Source organism: Pongo pygmaeus, chromosome X (assembly GCF_028885625.2).
Source record: "Pongo pygmaeus isolate AG05252 chromosome X, NHGRI_mPonPyg2-v2.0_pri, whole genome shotgun sequence".
In the NCBI taxonomy this organism is placed as follows: domain Eukaryota; kingdom Metazoa; phylum Chordata; class Mammalia; order Primates; family Hominidae; genus Pongo; species Pongo pygmaeus.
In genome coordinates, this window is record NC_072396.2 from 140,739,843 (window position 1) to 140,759,129 (window position 19,287).

The window sequence follows — 19,287 nt, forward strand, 5'->3', positions numbered from 1 at the left end:
ATCTTAAATACTCAAACAAAAATGTAGCTGGTATACATTTTGAGATTTGTGCATCATTTTTACTATATGATTACTATTTAGCTAAACCTTGATAATAATGTATACATTTGGTTGATCATAGAGTAGCTAACTGTAGATAACAAAACCAAGACTATCAGTAAAATAAGGTGAGTACACAGAGGCATATTATAATATTTTGGTCTATATAACTACTAATTTATTTTAAATAAATCACATATGAAAATGAGAAGACATATCAGGAATGAATAATCTGTAATTAAAAGACTGTTTCTGTTACAAAAAATTCACTGTGGAATTCCCTAAAAAAGCAAAATTCCCCAGTGTGTTTTTGAAATTAAGTAATGTCCATGGGTATTAAGAATGCATCTGACAGGCAAAATAGCAATATGGCACTTTCAGGAATACTACACAAATCAAGGGACACCACATCATGGCCTACATATAGAAATGAACCTAAATCTTGGGAAAAACCTGCTTATCCATGAGTGGATGTGCTCTCTCCAAGAACCATCACTATCAGAGCTAGAAGGGATCTTAGGAATCACCTAGACCAAACCTCTCATCCGACCTGTGCTTTTTTTTTGATACGGGGTCTCACTCTCTCATCCAGACTAGAGTGTAAAGGCACTATCACGGCTCACTGCAGCCTCCACTTCCTGTTCTCAGGCAATCCTCCTACCTCAGCCTCCCTACTAGCTGGGACTACAGATGTGTACCACCTTAAGCTAGGCGGTTATGGTATAATATGGCTTACTCTTATCCTCAACCCCCTAACCGAATATATAGCCTACCCTTTCCACATCAGGCGTGTGTGTGTGTGTGTGTGTGTGTGTGTGTGTGTGTGTGTGTGTGTGTGTGTGTGTGTGTGTGTGTGTGTGTGTGTGTGTGTGTGTGTGTGTGTGTGTGTGTGTGTGTGTGTGTGTGTGTGTGTGTGTGTGTGTGTATTTGTATTTGTATTTGTATTTTTTTTGTAGAAACAGGGGTCTCTCTCCTATGTTGCCTGGGCTGGTCTCGAACTCCTTGGCTCAAGCGATCCTCTCACCTCAGCCTCCCAAAGTGCTGAGATTACAGGCGTGAGCTACCATGCTTGGCCAGACCTATGCTTTTAAAAGCAGTTCCAAAAACGGATTTTTCAAAACAAAGGGGTGAAAAGAAAGCTTTGGCAAGGACAAACACAGAAGATACATTCCAATGTACCAGAGATTGGTTAGATTCTCTCTTTCTAAAAGGAAAATAATTCCCTAAAGTTCTCTCAATTGGGGAATAAAATGAAGTGAACCTTTCCCAGAATACAGTAAGATTCTCTGTGTTGCTAAGATAAACTTCTTAGTGAAGGAACTTACCTTCACAGATCATATGCCTTTGGCTCAAAGCCTCACATCTGTTAGTGGTTTTAGAAACTGTTTCTTTTTTCTTTCTGACAGTACTTGATGCACTTTGCACAGACAGGGTGTGTTGAATAGGCATTATTTTATAAGGAAAAGAAGTCTGTGGTGACTGTTTTGAAATAAGTGGTAATGGTGATGGAGGGCGGTTCTTTTGGATTTGCCTGCTGAGAAAAAGTAATACACATTTGCTAATTAATTTTCAGTGTACAATTTCATAAAATATAAGATGCTATTATGAGACGACATTATAATCGGGGAATTTTTCTGAAAAGTAAATCCCTTTTTACAGGCTTTTTTCCCTTTACATTTGTGTTACCATGCATACTATATTATTTCACTCATGAAACATTGACACGGAATTTGTTCTAGTAAAATGCCTATCAGGAACAGTTGCGAATAAGCTGCTTACTTAGTGCTGATGGGAGACGGCAGACCACAAACATTTGCAGGAGATGATGACCATTTATAACACTCAGTGTATGATGATAGACGCTTCTTGGCAATAGGGATTAAGGCCTGTTTGTCCATTTCTGATTTCTGAACAGATAAACACAATATGGTAAATTACTAACAATTCTTTTACTACAGCTGGCTTTTTTTTTTTTAAGAGAAAAACATTCTGAATAAAACATAATTAGAATTCTTTAAACTGCAATTTTCTTTTAGAGCATGAGAATCAGGACATTGATATTTGCTTCTGGACTAACAATTTACATTACACAATTCCAGGAGATCACAGAAATAACAGGTTTAAAAGAAATATTATCCTTCAAAACCAAACTCAATTTCCAAATCCTAATTCAGGGTTTAAAACATTTCTCAAAAAACATTTCTTCAGAGTTTAGAAAGAGTTCATATAAACTTACATTTTCTCCCTTCTAATAAAAACTCACTAATATTTCAGCTTTGGAGGAAAAGTGGTACAATGAACATCAGAGAATTTTAAATTCCTAGTTTAAGTGAGTTAACCTATTTTATTAATTATATTGCAGAATATTGTAAATAATATGCTGATTATGTTGTAAAATCTGACCTATCGTGAACTATACAACAAAATATACATATTTTAATAGAAAATTTGTCAATAACAGGCACTCGACAAACCTTTGGAGCGTCTCTCGCTTTTGCCTTGGGAGATGCTTCCATGCTTGCTTCAAGGGATGTCTTGGGGGATGCTTTCACCATCGCCTCAGGAGATGCCTCCATGCTCTCCTTGGGTGACCCTTTCACACTCTCCTTGGGGGCTACTTCTGCGCTCCCCTTGGGAGGTGCTTCCAGACTCCCCTCTGGGGCTGCTTCCACGCTCACCTCTGGCAGTGCTTCCAGACTCACTTCCGGGGGTGCTTCCAGGCTCGCCTCTGGGGGTGATTCCACACTTGCCTCTGGGGCTGCCTCCACACTCACCTCTGAGGGTGCTTCCAGGCTCACCTCCGGGGATGCTTCTATGCTCACCTTGGGAACTGTTTCCAGGTGTACCTTCAGGAGTGCTTCTATGCTCAACTCAGGGGATGCGTCCATGCTCATCTCAGAATCATATGTGCTCACCACAGGCGACACGTCCACGCTCACCATAGGGGATGAGTCCGTGCTCACCTCAGGGGCCATGCCCGCACTTGCCTTGGGGGACGCTTCCATGCTTGTGTTGCAGAATACTTCCACATTCACCTGGGGGGGTGCATCCACACTTGCCTTGGGAGGTGTCTCTACTTTCTCCAAGGGAGCCTCTTCTACTTTTGTTTGAAGAGGTATTTTCATTGTCGACATGGGAAACATAACAGCCATCAATTCGTCACTAGTACATTTACGCAAGGGTACAGTGACATACCGCATTACATAATTGGTGACGCCTGTAACTGAATGAGGACAGAGAATGAAATTCCCTAAGTTAGGAATCTGACAAGAAAAGGATGCATCAGGTACACAGTATAAGAACAGGAACAGAGAAAAGAGATTGTTTATTAGGAAAGCACAGGGATTACACACAACACAGGAAATGCTTAGTGAAATGGATGACAGACACAGGACAGAACTATCACAAAGTCAGTACTTCAGAAGCAACATTAACAACAGTCGTTGTAAAGGCAATAGTCTATTACAGATGAAAATAAGATGCTTCTCCAAAGTTGATGTTTGCAATAAGCTGTTTCTATTTTAATTATACTATATTTCAGAATAATTTTCACAAAAAATTACAAGATCTTCAACCCTTTCTAAAAGTAATCTAAACATCTTCACCAGGGCTAGAGATCTTACCATTATAGGTGATTATGTAAGACACTCTATATTTTAATGTTTTAGAATAGAATGTAAGGAAGAGCATTTTCTAGCCCATACTAAAAACTGTAATAAGACATTAATTAGAGTGGGTTGGATCCCCAAGGTCCTTTCCACCTTTAACAATCTAATTTTATTTTTCCTATGAAACGGACGAAAATGAATATTTGGTGCCAGGTAAGATGGAAGAAAGTGATTAATACCAATGTTTGGAACCAGGCAACCTCATCACCACTGGTGGGAGTATAGATTTGTATATTTTCTCTGGGGAGCATAAAAAGTACATACTGTTTGTTCCAGCAATTCTACTTCTAGGTTTACCCTTAGGAAAAAAAAATTACATAAATACATAAAAATGCATGTATAAAGTTGCTAATTACTGCACTGTTTATAATATTGAAACAATTGAAAATACCATCCAAATGTTCCAAAGGAAATGTGGACCATATTAAGGCAGTCACTAAGAGTAATAATACGCAGTATTTTGGACATAGAAGATAGAAAGCAGGTTATTTCATTTTGTGAAAAAAAATAAATGCAAAGAAAAATATGAAGTTACCAGTGAGCACTGGGATAATGGGGGATTAGATTAAAAACATCTTCTACACGAAATATTTATTGCTTATAGAAATATATATATATTTTTTTTCTGAGACGGAGTCTCGCTCTATCACCCAGGCAGTGGCGCAATCTTGGCTCATTGCAACCTCCACCTCCCAGGTTCAAGCGATTCTCCTGCCTCAGACTCCCAAGTAGCTGGGATTACAGACATGCGCCACCACACCTGGAAAATTCTGTATTTTTAGTAGAGAGGGGGTTTCACCATGTTGGCCAGTCTGGTCTTGAACTCTTGACCTCAGGTGATCCACCTGCCTCAGCCTCCCAAAGTGCTGGCATTACAGGTGTGAGACACCGCACCTGGCCTAATTAAACATTTTTCAAAAGGTATTTGGAGGTGGCTTCCTTAAGATCTGGTAAATTAAACTAAAAAAAAAAAAAAAGACCTGGTTAAATTTATCTGCCACCTCATCTTTAAGTATGGGTGGCAAATTTTCACCTAATCTTACCCCAAATTACCAAAGATTGACTACTTATGAATAAAACTTTTAGCTAAATTAAATGTTATCTTTTAGTCCCTTATTTTTAGTGAAGAAAGCATTTTATTTACATATCTACGTGTGCCTAAACAGTCACATTACACCAACAGTTTGTGCTACAGAAAATATAGTATGACTGGATTTTTATTAGCTATAAACTTTTAAGACAAAATATTGAGATTTTTTGGATGGTGGTAATAGAAATATCTCACCACAGACTGGTGGGAAAGGGAGACTAGCAGAAAATAACCTGACATACATATAATTGGGCATAAAAAAGTCAGGAATTAGAACAAAAGAAATAAGGCTGCAGTACAAGAAAGTCTGTGATAGCATTTAGATGCGTTTTACTAATCATATGAATACTAACAGAGAAAAAGCAAAGGGAGTGGGACATATACTGGAAAGGAAAAAGTGAAGGGGAAAAAAGAGAAAAAAAATCATAGGAACAATGCATTAGCCCTTTCCATTATTGGGAGTGGGGGCGGTCTTGCTATCCAAAGGCAAGTCTAATACCATATGTAAACTATAAATGAGAAAGTCCACACAACTCTGAAGATGTTTCATGTTAAGAACAATCTTTAGGTCTCTAACTAAAAGCTGAAGGGTGGCTCTATGCTATTCTTCCATATTTTAGGGGAAAAAAGGAAGGCAGAGTAGGAAACTTTCTCCCTTGAAATGAGTGAAGGTTTTCTATATTTTTAAAACCCATAGAACTTTAAAATTTAACAAACACCTCCGAAGTTAGCTATCTCATCCTACAAATTACCTGTCTCCTATATAACTGCCCTATCATGTTAGAAGTCATAAATAAATATGCAACATCAAATGCTGGGTAAAATCACTAATATGGTAACTACTGATTCAAACTATTTTGATGCCTAAATGCAACAAACTCAGTGATGAAGCCTGCTTTGAAATGCAAACACTTAACACCTCCTGGCTTTCCACCATATGCCTGTTACCTGGAACATCTTTTCCAGGGCTGGATAATGAAGCAGCACTTCTGCTTCTGGCTAATGACGCTTTTGTTGGGCCGAACAGACAACTGATTCAATTATTCTCTTGAGAACTGATATATGAGCAATGAGATATACGATGAGAACAAATCCAAAGGATTCCATTGGAGGTCTCACAAATGCAAAGCAAGAAAGAGCAATGCAAACTGCTCTCAACAGCAGCTTTCCCAGCAACACAAAACACTGAACACTGTCATCTGACTGGACTGCACTGTCAAAGAAGAGATCCTCAGAATAAAAGGAGAAAGGCCACAGCATACACACCAAAATAACTCTAAGGAAAGAATCTAGGTAACATTTCAAACAGAGTCATTCCCCACCGTATGAAATTTATGGAGGAACTCACACTTGAGGAAAAAAGTTGCACATGGCAAAACAACTTTTATAAAGATTCCTACAGACAGACAGCACTGAAAATCATAATGGTCAAGTACACTGCCAAAGGCTCCAAGGAAGTGAATAAACACTTTTGTTAAAAGTAAATTTTGTTGTAAATATCTTGCTCCAATAAATCTTCATGTTCATAAAGATCCCTGTGTCAATGACATTTGTTCTAATAGGATTTGACCTGAATCAATTAAGTGGAGGGTCTTCTGTAAAGGAATGGTTTGGTATGAAACAAAAAGCAACAAATACACGTGAAAGGAAAATGCTAGGGAAAGGTGTTAAAAAGAAACTACTTTATGGCCAGACACGGTGGCTCACACCTGTAATCCCAGCACTTTGGGAGGCCGAGACGGGCGGATCATCTGAGGCCAGGAGTTTAAGACCAGCCTGACCAACACGGCAAAACTCCATTTCTACTAAAAATACAAAAATTAGCCAGGCGTGGTGGCAGGCGCCTATAATCCCAGCTACTCAGGAAGCTGAGGCAGGAGAATTGCTTGAACCCGGGAGGCGGAGGTTGCAGTGAGCTGAGATGGCGCCACTGCCCTCCAGCCTGGGCAACAGAGCGAGACTGTATTTCAAAAAAAAAAAAAAAGAAAGAAAGAAAGAAAAGAAACTACTTTATGTAAAGAAGTACTTTAGTAATCACTGTGAAATTCTGTGAATAATCAGCAGTGAAAATATGCACAAAGGATATATGTGGGTAATGCTATGAAGTAAGGGCAAAGCTTTGAAGTTCGAAATGTGGCCGGGTATTTAAACTTCCAAATCCAAATTAATAAAATACTGGAAGTGAATCAAATCCTCCAGTACACTCCTATCTATACCAATATTCTGTGATTTATTTCCTCAGCTGCATTATCCCCCTTGTCAGATGATGGCAGGAATTATATACTTCATTTAAAGACAGATTTTTCTGGCTTTAGCCAAATAAGCATGGCACCAAAGCCCACTTTTTAGTTTAAGAAGGAATATTTTGGCTTCCAATTTTGGGAATGATTTTTCAAGCAATTCAATGCTGACATAAAATACCTCTTTTAAATCACTATTTAAAATTTGTATTTAGAAGTAACTAACCACGTGGCTTCCTTTCTGCTTGTTCTTTATCAGCAGACGAATGTAGGTTACTTTCTCTTCTATTTAAAGATGAGCTTCTCTCCTTGTCTGTTTTCCCTAGAGAGCAAGTACAAAAGGAATATTAGTTTTCATAAACTACTAATTATCTCAGGAGTGAGATACTCCTTTTTCAAACATTTTTTATCTTCTCTACCTTGCTTATAAGACTTTACTTCAAATATTATGCAGAGATTCTATATCCCAAACTTAAAACGAGTTTATTCTTTACCTGAAATGAAAAAAAATTATTTAGAAAATGGTAAAAATTAAGAGGTAAAATATCTGATACTATCTGACATCAAAGTTCCCAAATTACAAACATACAACCCTTTAGACATGATGCCTAATACTTAAAAGTAATTTACACTTTAGTTATAACTAGTATTTTTGTTATATATGCATATATTTTAAAAACATATATACGTATACACACATGTACACACACACACATATGTGCACACACCAGTATAAAATGAAGAAAACATGAAACTCCAATATCAATCATTTAGATAAAAAGATATTTGTTCTTAACATAAAGAAAATGAATTATCTGAGTTATACATGTATCAACTTGTAGGCTCTAACAGACTGTCAGTGTTTTACCCTACAGAGCCATTCTTTTGATATCAGGTGTAAAGTTATTGATAGCTATAGCATCTGATTTCTGCATCATGGCCAAAAAAATGGCTTTCAGAGGCTCAGGTCCTGGACCTTACAAGTTAAATAGTTATAACTAGTATTTTAAAAATAAAAACGAATATTAACAATTGGTACAGATGCCATGATTTAAGCAAACCAAGGAGAAATAATCTGCTTCCGTGTAGACACTTTCATTTCACTTGAGATACTCTCGCTCAGAATACTGAGAAATGTCTCTTTAAAAAATAATTTCTCTTTCGGGGATTTGTAAACTAAAGTACATGTTGACAACACAGTATCATCTGAAAATTTCTTGAATTAATAATGTGATTGAGCAGCATGAACCACAAAGGTGGTTCGATCATGTGATTAAGTCGGTATCTTTCATTAGCATACTGCAAAAAATGACAAAATGGTGTGAGCAGTTATTATGAATCAGCGATGAGTAGAAAAAAAAGACTACTTGAATCAACTCAGATTTAAAATAGTTATTTAAAATATTACAGGTTAGATTATGAACTTCATTTGAGTTTAAAATGTTGATCTCTCTGGATTGCCCAGCTTTCATTTCAAGTTAAAGGTAAGACATTGTCAATATGGATTTTATTTCCTAGAAATCATTAATTATAGCATTCATCATTTCAGAGTGTGCAACATACTGTACCTTTAAGCAAGTTATTTCACAAAGTGTCTTCCACACATACCTTCTTGTATTAAAAGCTAATAAAGAAACCATTTTAAAAGTTTTATTTAGAATTGCTCCTTCACAGTACAATTTTACTAATTATTATCCTGAAGTCATAATCTGTCCCTTCTCTCTTTTTTTTTTATTATACTTTAAGTTTTAGGGTATATGTGCACAATGTGCAGGTTTGTTACATATGTATACATGTGTTATGTTGGTGTGCTGCACCCATTAACTCATCATTTAACATTAGGTATATCTCCTAATGCTATCCCTCCCCCCTCCCCACACCCCACAACAGGCCCTGGTGTGTGATGTTCCCCTTCCTGTGTCCATGTGTTCTCATTGTTCAATTCCCACCTATGAGTGAGAACATGCAGTGTTTGGTTTTTTGTGTTGCGATAGTTTGCTGAGAATTATGGTTTCCGGCTTCATCCATGTCCCTACAAAGGACATGAACTCATCATTTTTTATGGCTGCATAGTATTCCATGGTGTATATGTGCCACATTTTCTTAATCCAGTCTATCATTGATGGACATTTGGGTTGGTTCCAAGTCTTTGCTACTGTGAGTAGTGCCGCAATAAACATACATGTGCATGTGTCTTTATAGGAGCATGATTTATAATCCTTTGGGTATATACCCAGTAATGGGATGGCTGGGTCAAATGGTATTTCTAGTTCTAGATTCCTGAGGAATCGCCACACTGACTACATGTCTCATTAATAAGGCTTTTGCTCATTATACTGAATATGTAATAAATGTCTATGAGATAAATTTTTGCTAATTCCTGAAAGCAATTAGATAGTAAAACAGAGTCAATGCTTGTGGAACAATTAAGATATATTAAAATGAAAGTACATAAACATGGCATTGCAATTAATGTTATCTAATTTTTCTAAAGGATTTAGTTGTGAATAATAAATTAATTTTACCATATTATAAGTAAGGTGCCAGAGAAAATCTTCCCATATTAATCTATGAACGAACCCAGACTATATATAAAAGTGCTTTGGGAAAGCACATTGAGGGTGGAGGTGGTAAGTGGATGAACTTTTCTCAGACCAATACAAGAGAAAATGTGATATACTCAGACTGACAATAAAATAAAAGACCTCTCAAGCTCATCATTGAAATTTTAAGAGTCCTAAAAGTACAAATAACATAATGTAAGTTGGAACAAAAATCCTTTCCCCCTAGAAATCCTTTTCTAACATATTAAAAACTATATTGTTTTAGGCAAAAATGGAAATCTTTTCCATAAGGTTAACTACTGCTACAATTAATTATACTTTAAATTGTATCCAAAATCTTTTGCTGTACTGGAATTTTATAGCAATCAGCACTGCTCAAAAATTGTCGAGATACCTAATAATGCAAAACAAACATTTTAAAATTCAAACTATAATTATGCCTTATTCAATTCACAAGGCACGAAAGCCATCTTTCCTCATCATTTTTAATGGATAAGTTTAAGGGAATGATGTGGAAGTTGTTCTCTTTTTCCTCTCAAGAACACTCCTTTTTTTCCTCTGGAAAGAAAAGGGATCTTTTTTTTGGATTGATGGGTATGGTTGCCTAATCCATTTCAATTATCAGTGAGAGGCACCATGTGCTACAAGCCAGACATGGTTATTGACATACACTTGGGTATAGATTTTTCTTTTAATAAGGAACACTAATTAAAAGGGCAAACACCAGAAACAAAAAGACATTTGAATTATTCATAGTAGATAACTTCACTGTATTTGAAACAACTCTGTATTGCCATTAGGAAGAGTTGTAAAGTGGAGCTTGGCAATATGTCTATCATTAAACATCATTATCACATTATTTGCTTTTGGGGGAAAACACTGACTTACAAATGAAAGGTACAACTTAAATATCATGATCCATCTATCAAATGACCAAAATATAAACCACAGAAAAGGATGTTAGAGTAGAAATCACTGAATTTCTTGGAGTCTTAACTATAAAACAAGTAAGGCAATTATACTTGTCTGTCAAGTTTCTAAGATAATTGTGAATAACAAATATGATATATGTAATGCAGATCAACCTGTCCACTGCTATATATATGCTATTATTTTTCTAAAATGAGGTAATATTCACAATACTTAATGGAAATTGAATAACTAGTCTAACCAGTCCGTAGAAAACACAATTTCATTTATATGTTGGTAGAATATGAACTAATTTTCAAATAAATAATTATGCCACTTAATGGCAGTGTCTTTTGAACAAAATTTGTTTCAGTTTCAGCTACTGAGGTCCAATAATCCCATCTGATATGATTAACACAAACACCATGAAACAAGTATATTGATGAAAATACAAGGCCAGGCATGGTGGCTCACGCCTGTAATCCCAGCACTTTGGGAGGCCGAGGCGGGTGGATCCCTTGAGGTCAGGAGTTCGAGACCAGCCTGGCCAACATGATGAAACCCTGTCTCTACCAAAAGTACAAAAGTTAGCTGGGCGTGGTGATGCATGTCTGTAATCCCAGCTACTTGGGAGGCTGAGGCACAAGAATCGCTTGAGCCCACGAGGCAGAGGTTGCAGTGAGCCAAGATCATGCCACTGCACTCCAGTCTGGGCAACAGAGTGAGACTCTGTCTCAAAAAAAAAAAAAAAAAAAAGTATGACTATCTCTCTCCCTCTGCTGTAAAATAACATGGACTCTTCTGAAATAAACATAAATGTTCCACAATCTAAATAGGTGGTACCGTAAAAATATAAAGAACTCATTTCATTTAATAGAAATTCAGTAAAATACATGAAATAACTACTTACTTTTGGCAACGGAATTTTGAAGGCCTGCAGATGACAAAGGCATTTGTCTGATTAAAGCAGAAGTACCCTGTTCAAGTTTTTCAGTAGATGCAGATCGTTTATTGGCTGAGAAAAGACATAATACTTACTGTAATCATATTTCAAGGAGGAAAGCATCATTAACTGAAACAAAATGAGTTTTCATGATGTAGTTCTATGGAGCACAGACTTACATTACTCAAGTTCACAATATCACTGCCCGTCAATCCTTTTTTTTTAGTAGAGACGGGGCTTCACCATGTTGGCCAGGCGGATCTTGAACTCTTGACCTCAAGTGATCTGCCCGCCTTGGCCTCTCAAAGTGCTGGGACTACAGGTGTGAGCCACGGCAACTGGCCAATCCTTTTAAACTATATAAATTTTACTTTTGTTTTCTGAAATTGTGTAGAATTATGTGCATATAAGAAAATTTACACTGAATCAATAGTAGACAAGGCAGACTTATTTTTAAAAATATGCATTCGATAAGCTGTGTAAAGCTTAGTCATTATTCAGCATTTTTCTGCTGATTGTAAGTTTAAATAAGATTTTAGGTATATTGAGCTAAATAAAATCTACTATAACATTTCACCTGTTTCTTTTGCAATGGCATATGATACAAATTTAAATTTACTATGTACAGTATTTTTGTTTAGGATACAAACACTAAAATCTTGCTGTAAATGCAAGCTTCTACTCATAGCCAATATTTAAACAAGAACATAAACAAACTTAAAATTTAACAGGTATATTAATTACCAGTTTTGCTCTCAGAATTCGCCATTGCAGAGCCTCCCCATGACCATCTTTTTTGCTGATAATCATCAGCAAGTCTCCTCCGTTCCAAAGTACGATAAAGAATGGCTGTAAATTTTTCCTATTTAAAATAAACGCCAACATATTTTTACATATTCATTATATTAGTATAATTTTGATCTGTGGTTTATAAAATAAACCATAACCAAATTTCTATCTCAGGTGAAAGTTTAAAATAATTGGAGATATGTCTCAGCTATCAATCAATACCAGTGCTTCTCCTAAATAACTCATTTTTTTTTTTATCTTACGGACCTTGCATTAAGAAAATGACCATGCTTTCCTCTTTGTTTGTATCATCAGGAAATGTAGAGCCAAATGTGTAGCCTCTTTCTAGCAACTGTACAAAGACTGATTGGTATACTTTTGTGTATGCTAATCATACCTTATGTTTTATTTGCCTAAGTTAATTTTCCCCTCTGCTTGATTCCCCCAACCATTTATTTTATCATCTGGTGTGGTATGTATTTTTAAGTCACCTTAAATTCTTTGTGGAATGAGGCAGGGGAAAAATCAGCACACATATAAGTTAAATTTATACCAGAATCATCTATTATACTCACATCTGTAACAGCTAAAATTCTGGTGTTAACTAATAAAAATAAAGTTTCAAAAAAGATAATCAATATATTTGTCTTGACCTCAACTTTAACTGGTCAAGACAACAGCTATACAAAGTAAATACCATGCTGCAGCAAAACAACTCCACTTCCAGAAATGAGCTCTTCTCTCAAATATTTCTCATCCTTGTACTGTGCCCTACCATGAACTCAGGCAAGCAAATCAACTTTTAGGACCAGAGGTCTTCTATTTTTCCCTAACGACAACCATTTCATAGCAAACACCATCCTTACAAAGCCTCTACTGTTTCTACCAAGGGCAAAGATAAACGTACTAGGAAAATGGAGAGGAGCCATATCTTCTGAGAAGAAAGCAACTGCAATTCTTAAAATAAAGTTGATATAATGGGCAACATTTGAAAATTATATTTTCTAACAGAAAGGCAGTTGTTCTGAATTACTTAGAAACCCTGAAACTATAATAGACTAAAAACAAAGATTAACTTTGTATTATTAAACTATTTTTGATTCTATTCCACTGTTTCCAAATGCATTACCTACTGTGCTCTCTTCCAGGTCCCTTCTCACATCGTGGCCACCCAGGGCTCACATGGAAGTTCCTATCCCATTTCATATACACCTCCTGTCCACACTCATCCCTCCTCACACCACTGAGTCTGGGTTTTTTTTTTTTCTGCTCTCCAGAATTCCTCTCTTTTGCTATATGTAGCCTGCTTACAGTGTTCCATGTCCCCTGTTCTGTCTGGGACTCCCCCACACTAGCTATCTGGGGTTTTCTTTTGCCCCTTCTCCTGCCATGTCTGTGGCTCCCTTTCTGTCTGCAGTGTCATTTTGCTGCATTCTCTTCTCTGTGTTCTCTCTGGCAGCTCCCTCTTTCTCTAAGATAGTCTTTATTTTTTGGTCTCAGTCCCTGTGACTTGTCTCTCTCCTCCATGGACTCCCACTCACTCTACACAGTTTATATTTCACTTTCTTTGGTTCTTTACTTAGTTCTTGGTTCTTTCTTGGTTTATCTTTATTTAGTTCATTCTCTCTCTTTCTCTGGCCTTCATCTCTTCACCACAGATAAGTAAAATAAGAGAGATGTTTCACAGAAGATGATGGAAAGTGACAGAAATTCTGAATGAGAGTCTACCAAATACTAGAGCATGAAACAGAGCATAAACAACCACAGAAAAGGGTTCAGAAAGAGAGAGATAGAGAGATAGTACACCATGGATGGGGAAAAAGTGGCACAAGAAGTGTCCTAGAATCAGGAAGCTCTCCAGATAGGGTGCAGGGCTGGAGAGGAAGCACGTACAAGAGCAAAGGTATGGATGAGGAGGGAGGAAACTGAGCACCGCAGAGAAAGACAAGAGGAAGCTTCATGGGAGAAATGGAATCGAAGAGAAAAGGAGAGAAAAAGAAATGCAAATATTAGAGTGACAGAAAATAAGAGAGGGAAATAAAAATACAACACACAGAGAGAATGGCAGGCAGAGGATACAAAGATGGGGAAAAACAGATAGAAGCTAAGACAGACAGAAGAAAGAAAACCAAGCTGCCTCCGGCAGAAAAAGGCCACAGTCAGAGACCAAAAGACAGACTAAGGCTTATTTAGGGACACTTAAGAATCCCTGTAATGCGCTGGGCACAGGGGCTCACGCCTGTAATCCCAGCACTTTGGGAGGCCAAGGAGGGTGGATCACGAGGTCAGGAGTTCAAGACCAGCCTGGCCAAGATAGTGAAACCCCATCTCTACTAAAAATACAAAAATTAGCCAGGCGTGGTGGTGGGCGCCTGCAATCCCAGCTACTTGAGAGGCTGAGGCAGGAGAATTGCTTGAACCCGGGGGGCAGAGGTTGCAGTGAGCCAAGATCACGCCACTGCACTCCAGCCTGGGCGACAGAGTGAGACTCTGTCTCAAAGAAAAAAAAAAAATCCCTGGAATAAAGAGAAAGAGAGAATGCCAGGAAGATAGAGGACAGTGTCACAGTGACCACGCTAGATTCAAAAGGAGTCAAGCATACTCCAAGTCAAGTAGTGAAATGACCTACAAGAGAAAAATTCGGTGTCAGAGAGAATCATACGGAATGAGACAGGTAGCCAGATGCCCAGTACCACAAAAGACAAACTGAAGAAAGACAGAAGTGAAAAAGAGAGGGCATAACAAAGCCACAGACTCATCCCAACAGAGTGCCAAAGACACCAAAGGAGAATCCACAAAGGAAAAGAGAGGGGCAGTGCCACAAAACGAGAGCAAGAATGCTGACTCTGAACCACACATCCAGAGGGGCCCTGTCAGGAAAGGGAATGTGAGGAACACGGAGACAGAGGGTGGAGAGGGAGAGAGTGTGAGTGTACACCAGAGGGAGCCAGGGAAGCTGGAAAGGAGGGCCCTGATTTGGCTGGGGAGTCACACTTTTAAAGGAGTTGTGAGAAACTGGTCAGATGAGGGCACGTCAGGGAGGGTCAGACAGTGGGGTCTGCCCCTATTCTGTAGGCAATGAGACAACAGTGAATACTTTTTGGTAGTAAACAGAGCCACTCAGAACAAACCCCAGGCCACAGGTACCTCATGTGCCAAGTCCTGAAGGTGGATGGGGCTTTGTTCCTGGATTTGGAAGGCTCCCCATTCCCTAGGCTAGTGGGTCTAAGCTCCTGGGATCTTATCAGGACATGGGTAAGAGCCTATATAATGCTGAGGGGAAGAGGAAGCAAAGAAGAAAGAGCTGGGATTGGTTCCCTTTCTACAGGGCTAGTAAGGCAGAGAAGGCCTGAGAAAATAATATTCCAGACTCAGGCAACACAGTTTATCCTCTCATGCACAGGCTGTAAAATTATGTACCTTTTGTGCTTCATCCTTCTGGTGTCTTTTTTCTTCTGCGGCTATTCTCCGTTGTTCTTCTTTCTCTTTTCGTTCCTTCAGCTTTCTCTGTCTTTCCTCCATCTGTTTTTCATATTGGAGCTTGGTCTTTCTTTCTTTTTCAAGTAGTTGTGTTTCTTTATTGGCTGAAATATTCCAAATACATTTTCAAGGTATAAGAGCCAAGAAAATATTTAGGTTTTCCACATTACACACACAGAAGGAAAAAGTTAACATATCTCATTCACTTTCTTAAAATAATACAACCTGTGCTAGTAACTAAAGATTTATTATAAAAGTGAACAGAGGTAGCCACTGCAGAACCATTTTCACTGAGTATTCATTTAACTCTGGAGAACTGGGTTGTCTATGCCAAATGACTCTCATCCTGTCCAAACTACAATTCCAAATTAAGAAAAAATATTTTCTTTCATGTGATATTTCTGCTGATTTGAGCTAAAGTCAAACCCTACCATATTAATATGCTGTACATTAAAATACTAATTTTTAAAAACCGCGTGGCCAGGATATATGTTTTGTTCCCTTCTACTAGGAAACTTCTTTCAAAGTCCTCATCTATACAGACCATATTAAACATGCCAGTTTTACATTAATGGACTTAACCATATACCACATTACAGGAGAGCAAAATTTTTCCTATATTCAAATTTTCCCTCACTAAATGCTTCTGAAGTGTGACTCTGTATAAATTAGGATCTAAAAAGATAATCTTTTTACAACTTGGTAACATGCTTTTCATCTTATCTATGTTAGGATTATTGGCAATTTATTTTCATTTTTAGAATAACTTTTACTGGCCAGGCGCGGTGGCTCACACCTGTAATCCCAGCACTTTGGAAGGCCGAGGCGGGTGGATCACGAGGTCAGGAGATCGAGACCACCCGGGCTAACACGATGAAACCCCGTCTCTACCAAAAATACAAAAAATTAGCCGGGTGTGGTGGTGGGTGCCTGTAGTCCCAGCTACTCGGGAGGCTGAGGCGGGAGAATGGCATGAACCTGGGAGGTGGAGGTTGCAGTGAGCCGAGATCGCGCAACTGAACTCCAGCCTGGGTGACAGAGTGAGACTCCGCCTCAAAACAAAACAAAAAAAAAAGAATCACTTTTACTGAAATCCCATTCTGATTGTTTTTACAAATATTGAAGAAATTTCCAGACCTTAGTTTTCAGAAAATCAAAGCTAAGATAAACTACTCCTTCAAAAATTAAACAATTTAATCAAAGAATTTTCATGGGCCTTCTTTACCTGATTTAGTAAAAGGATTTAATCCAAAATAATACATAATATAAAATTATACTCTATCATATAAACAAATTAGGAGGAGTAAGTTAAAAACACTTTGCAATATATAACACAATTCATTTTGATTTTTGAAAAAAGGTCTAAAATATACCGTCTTGCTGTCTCCTTTTCTCCTCTCTGCGCTCTCTTGCTAATCTTTGTTTTATGTCATTTTTAAGCATGGATCCATCGATTACTAAAAAAAAAGAATATAGTTAGATATTAATAGGATATCAAATTTTAAAGATATGACACTGACATCTATCAAAGCATCAGAGAAACTATACCTGGTTTAAATGTCGATCTTATATTTGAGGAATGGGTTGCAACACGATTAACCACATCTTGCTTCCTCCTTTCCTTAGCAATCTCGTTTGCTGCAGCAACTAAAATACAGGGAGATAAAGGGATTAGATGTTAAGAATATGGATAGCTAACACAGGAGTCAGCAAACCACAGCCAATTGTATTTGATGATAAAGGATAGGATCACTTCTATAAATCATGATGATTTCATCTGGGTCAACAACAAAGATATATTGAACACCTATGATCTTCAACAACACTTTAACAAAGAATTTAACGTGTTTACTATGATGGGCCAGGGTATTTGTAGACATAAAGATAACTGAGTTGTTAGCGGCGGTGGCAGCATAAGCTTGTGGATGAGTAGGAGCCAATGATTAATAGATTTCAAAAATGTCTCAAACAAAACATTACACCAAGTGTTAGAAAAACTGAGCTGGCAAGGAATTGGAAAAATTAAGTTTCACCATAAATTGGAAATTCAGAAGATAACAGGTTAAGAATTTATGGATCTGAATTGGGAAGCAAAGTGTTAACAGTGAAATAGTGAAAGATCAGGCCCAACCAATGTTAAAGAGTACATTTATAAATTACCTAAATTAGGGGCTTTCTATCCTGGTTGCACACTGGAATCACCTAACTCACTTTTAGAAAATCAGCAATGCCTGCCTGCTCGCTCCCCACCACCAGTCTCTGGCTGTGGGGCCCAGGCATCTACAATTGTTGAAAGCTCTATTCTGATGCATATTGAAGGTGGAGAAATAAATATTCTTTTAGAAGAAGTAATCTCCAATGAGATGGTATCATTCTAGGTAGATGTCAAGCAAACAAATATAAATTATACAAGGTGCAAACAAACGTGTAAACAGGCAGAAAAGTGATAAACTTCAATAAGGGTGAAGTGTAAGAATAGGAAAGCACAGTTTGAGGAAAAGTAAGAAAACTAAAATTCCAGGATGACACACATGAGTTATTATAGGGGAATCCCTGAACCCTTTAATTCCACATATGGCTATATCTAAAATGTCCCACAATATTGAGCATCTTCAGAAAGAGTATTGAAAATAACACTGAAAACTAACTCTGTTCTTCTTTTGTAGAAAACCACAGGAAGTAAGCCCCTGTGATGCTGCTTACAAGTCTGGTTTCTATGTATTGAGAAAAATGTAACAGTTGAAGATGGGCAGTTAAAGTAACTGAGGGAATAGAGGGGCTGTCCTTGGACTTATAAAATGAATGAACTCTGAGGTGTTAATTGCTACTGAGGGAGTTATTTTACAGCATAACCTTGAAAATGACATCACAATTGCTGCCATAAGGATCACCACCTTTTTTTTTTTTTTTTTTACCCCAGAGGCCGAACAGCCCAGATAATATATGACCTAGCTTAATTTGAAGATTAGACTCTTCTCAGCTTCCTTAATAATTTAAGTAGTGGCAATTCCACGGACCACAATTATTTTCTGAATTTGAGCACTAGTATATTAACAAAAATTCTTGGTCTGTAGACACTCCTATATACCCACTTGCAACATTTTTATGTGAGTGCAGAGAAAACAATAAAGTACTTGTAGTATTGTTTTTACACATTCAGTTCTCCTGCTTAGAAGTCCCAAGGATAGTCCATATTTGACACTATTTAGCTGATAATTTCTCTCAAAATCTACATTTTTGGCCCAGAGTGGTGGCTCATGCCTGTAATCCCAGCACTTTGGGAGGCCAAGGCAAGTGGATCACTTGAGGTCAGGAGTTTGGAACCAGCCTGGGCAACATGGCAAACTCCCATCTCTAAAAATACAAAAATTAGCTGGGTGTGGTGGTGCACGCCTGTAGTCTCAGCTACTCAGGAGGCTGAGCCCAAGAGTTTGAGGCTGCAGTGAGCCTTTAGCATCCCACTGCACTCCAGCCTGGGCAACCCTGTCTCAAAAAAAGTATATTTTTACCAGGCTAATTAAAAATCTTATTAAACAGAAGTAACCTTAGAAGTAGCTGTGGTGAG

The 19,287-nt window shown here is 37.7% G+C and overlaps 1 protein-coding gene across 2 annotated transcripts in view; it reads right to left on the reverse strand.

Moving 5' to 3' along the window:
* MAP7D3 (MAP7 domain containing 3) overlaps positions 1-19,287 on the reverse strand; it is a 34,952-nt gene that overhangs the window by 12,324 nt on the left and 3,341 nt on the right. The window contains exons 2-10 of one of the 2 annotated variants that reach the window (XM_054471942.2): positions 17,271-17,369; positions 17,096-17,179; positions 15,663-15,826; positions 12,198-12,315; positions 11,421-11,525; positions 7,264-7,359; positions 2,514-3,262; positions 1,819-1,946; positions 1,365-1,573 (exon numbers count right to left, since the gene is read on the reverse strand). In XM_054471942.2, the coding sequence (XP_054327917.1) occupies positions 1,365-1,573; positions 1,819-1,946; positions 2,514-3,262; positions 7,264-7,359; positions 11,421-11,525; positions 12,198-12,315; positions 15,663-15,826; positions 17,096-17,179; positions 17,271-17,369 (1,752 nt within the window). The remainder of the gene's footprint in view (positions 1-1,364; positions 1,574-1,818; positions 1,947-2,513; positions 3,263-7,263; positions 7,360-11,420; positions 11,526-12,197; positions 12,316-15,662; positions 15,827-17,095; positions 17,180-17,270; positions 17,370-19,287) is intronic. The other variant, XM_054471943.2, reaches the window with a different exon arrangement.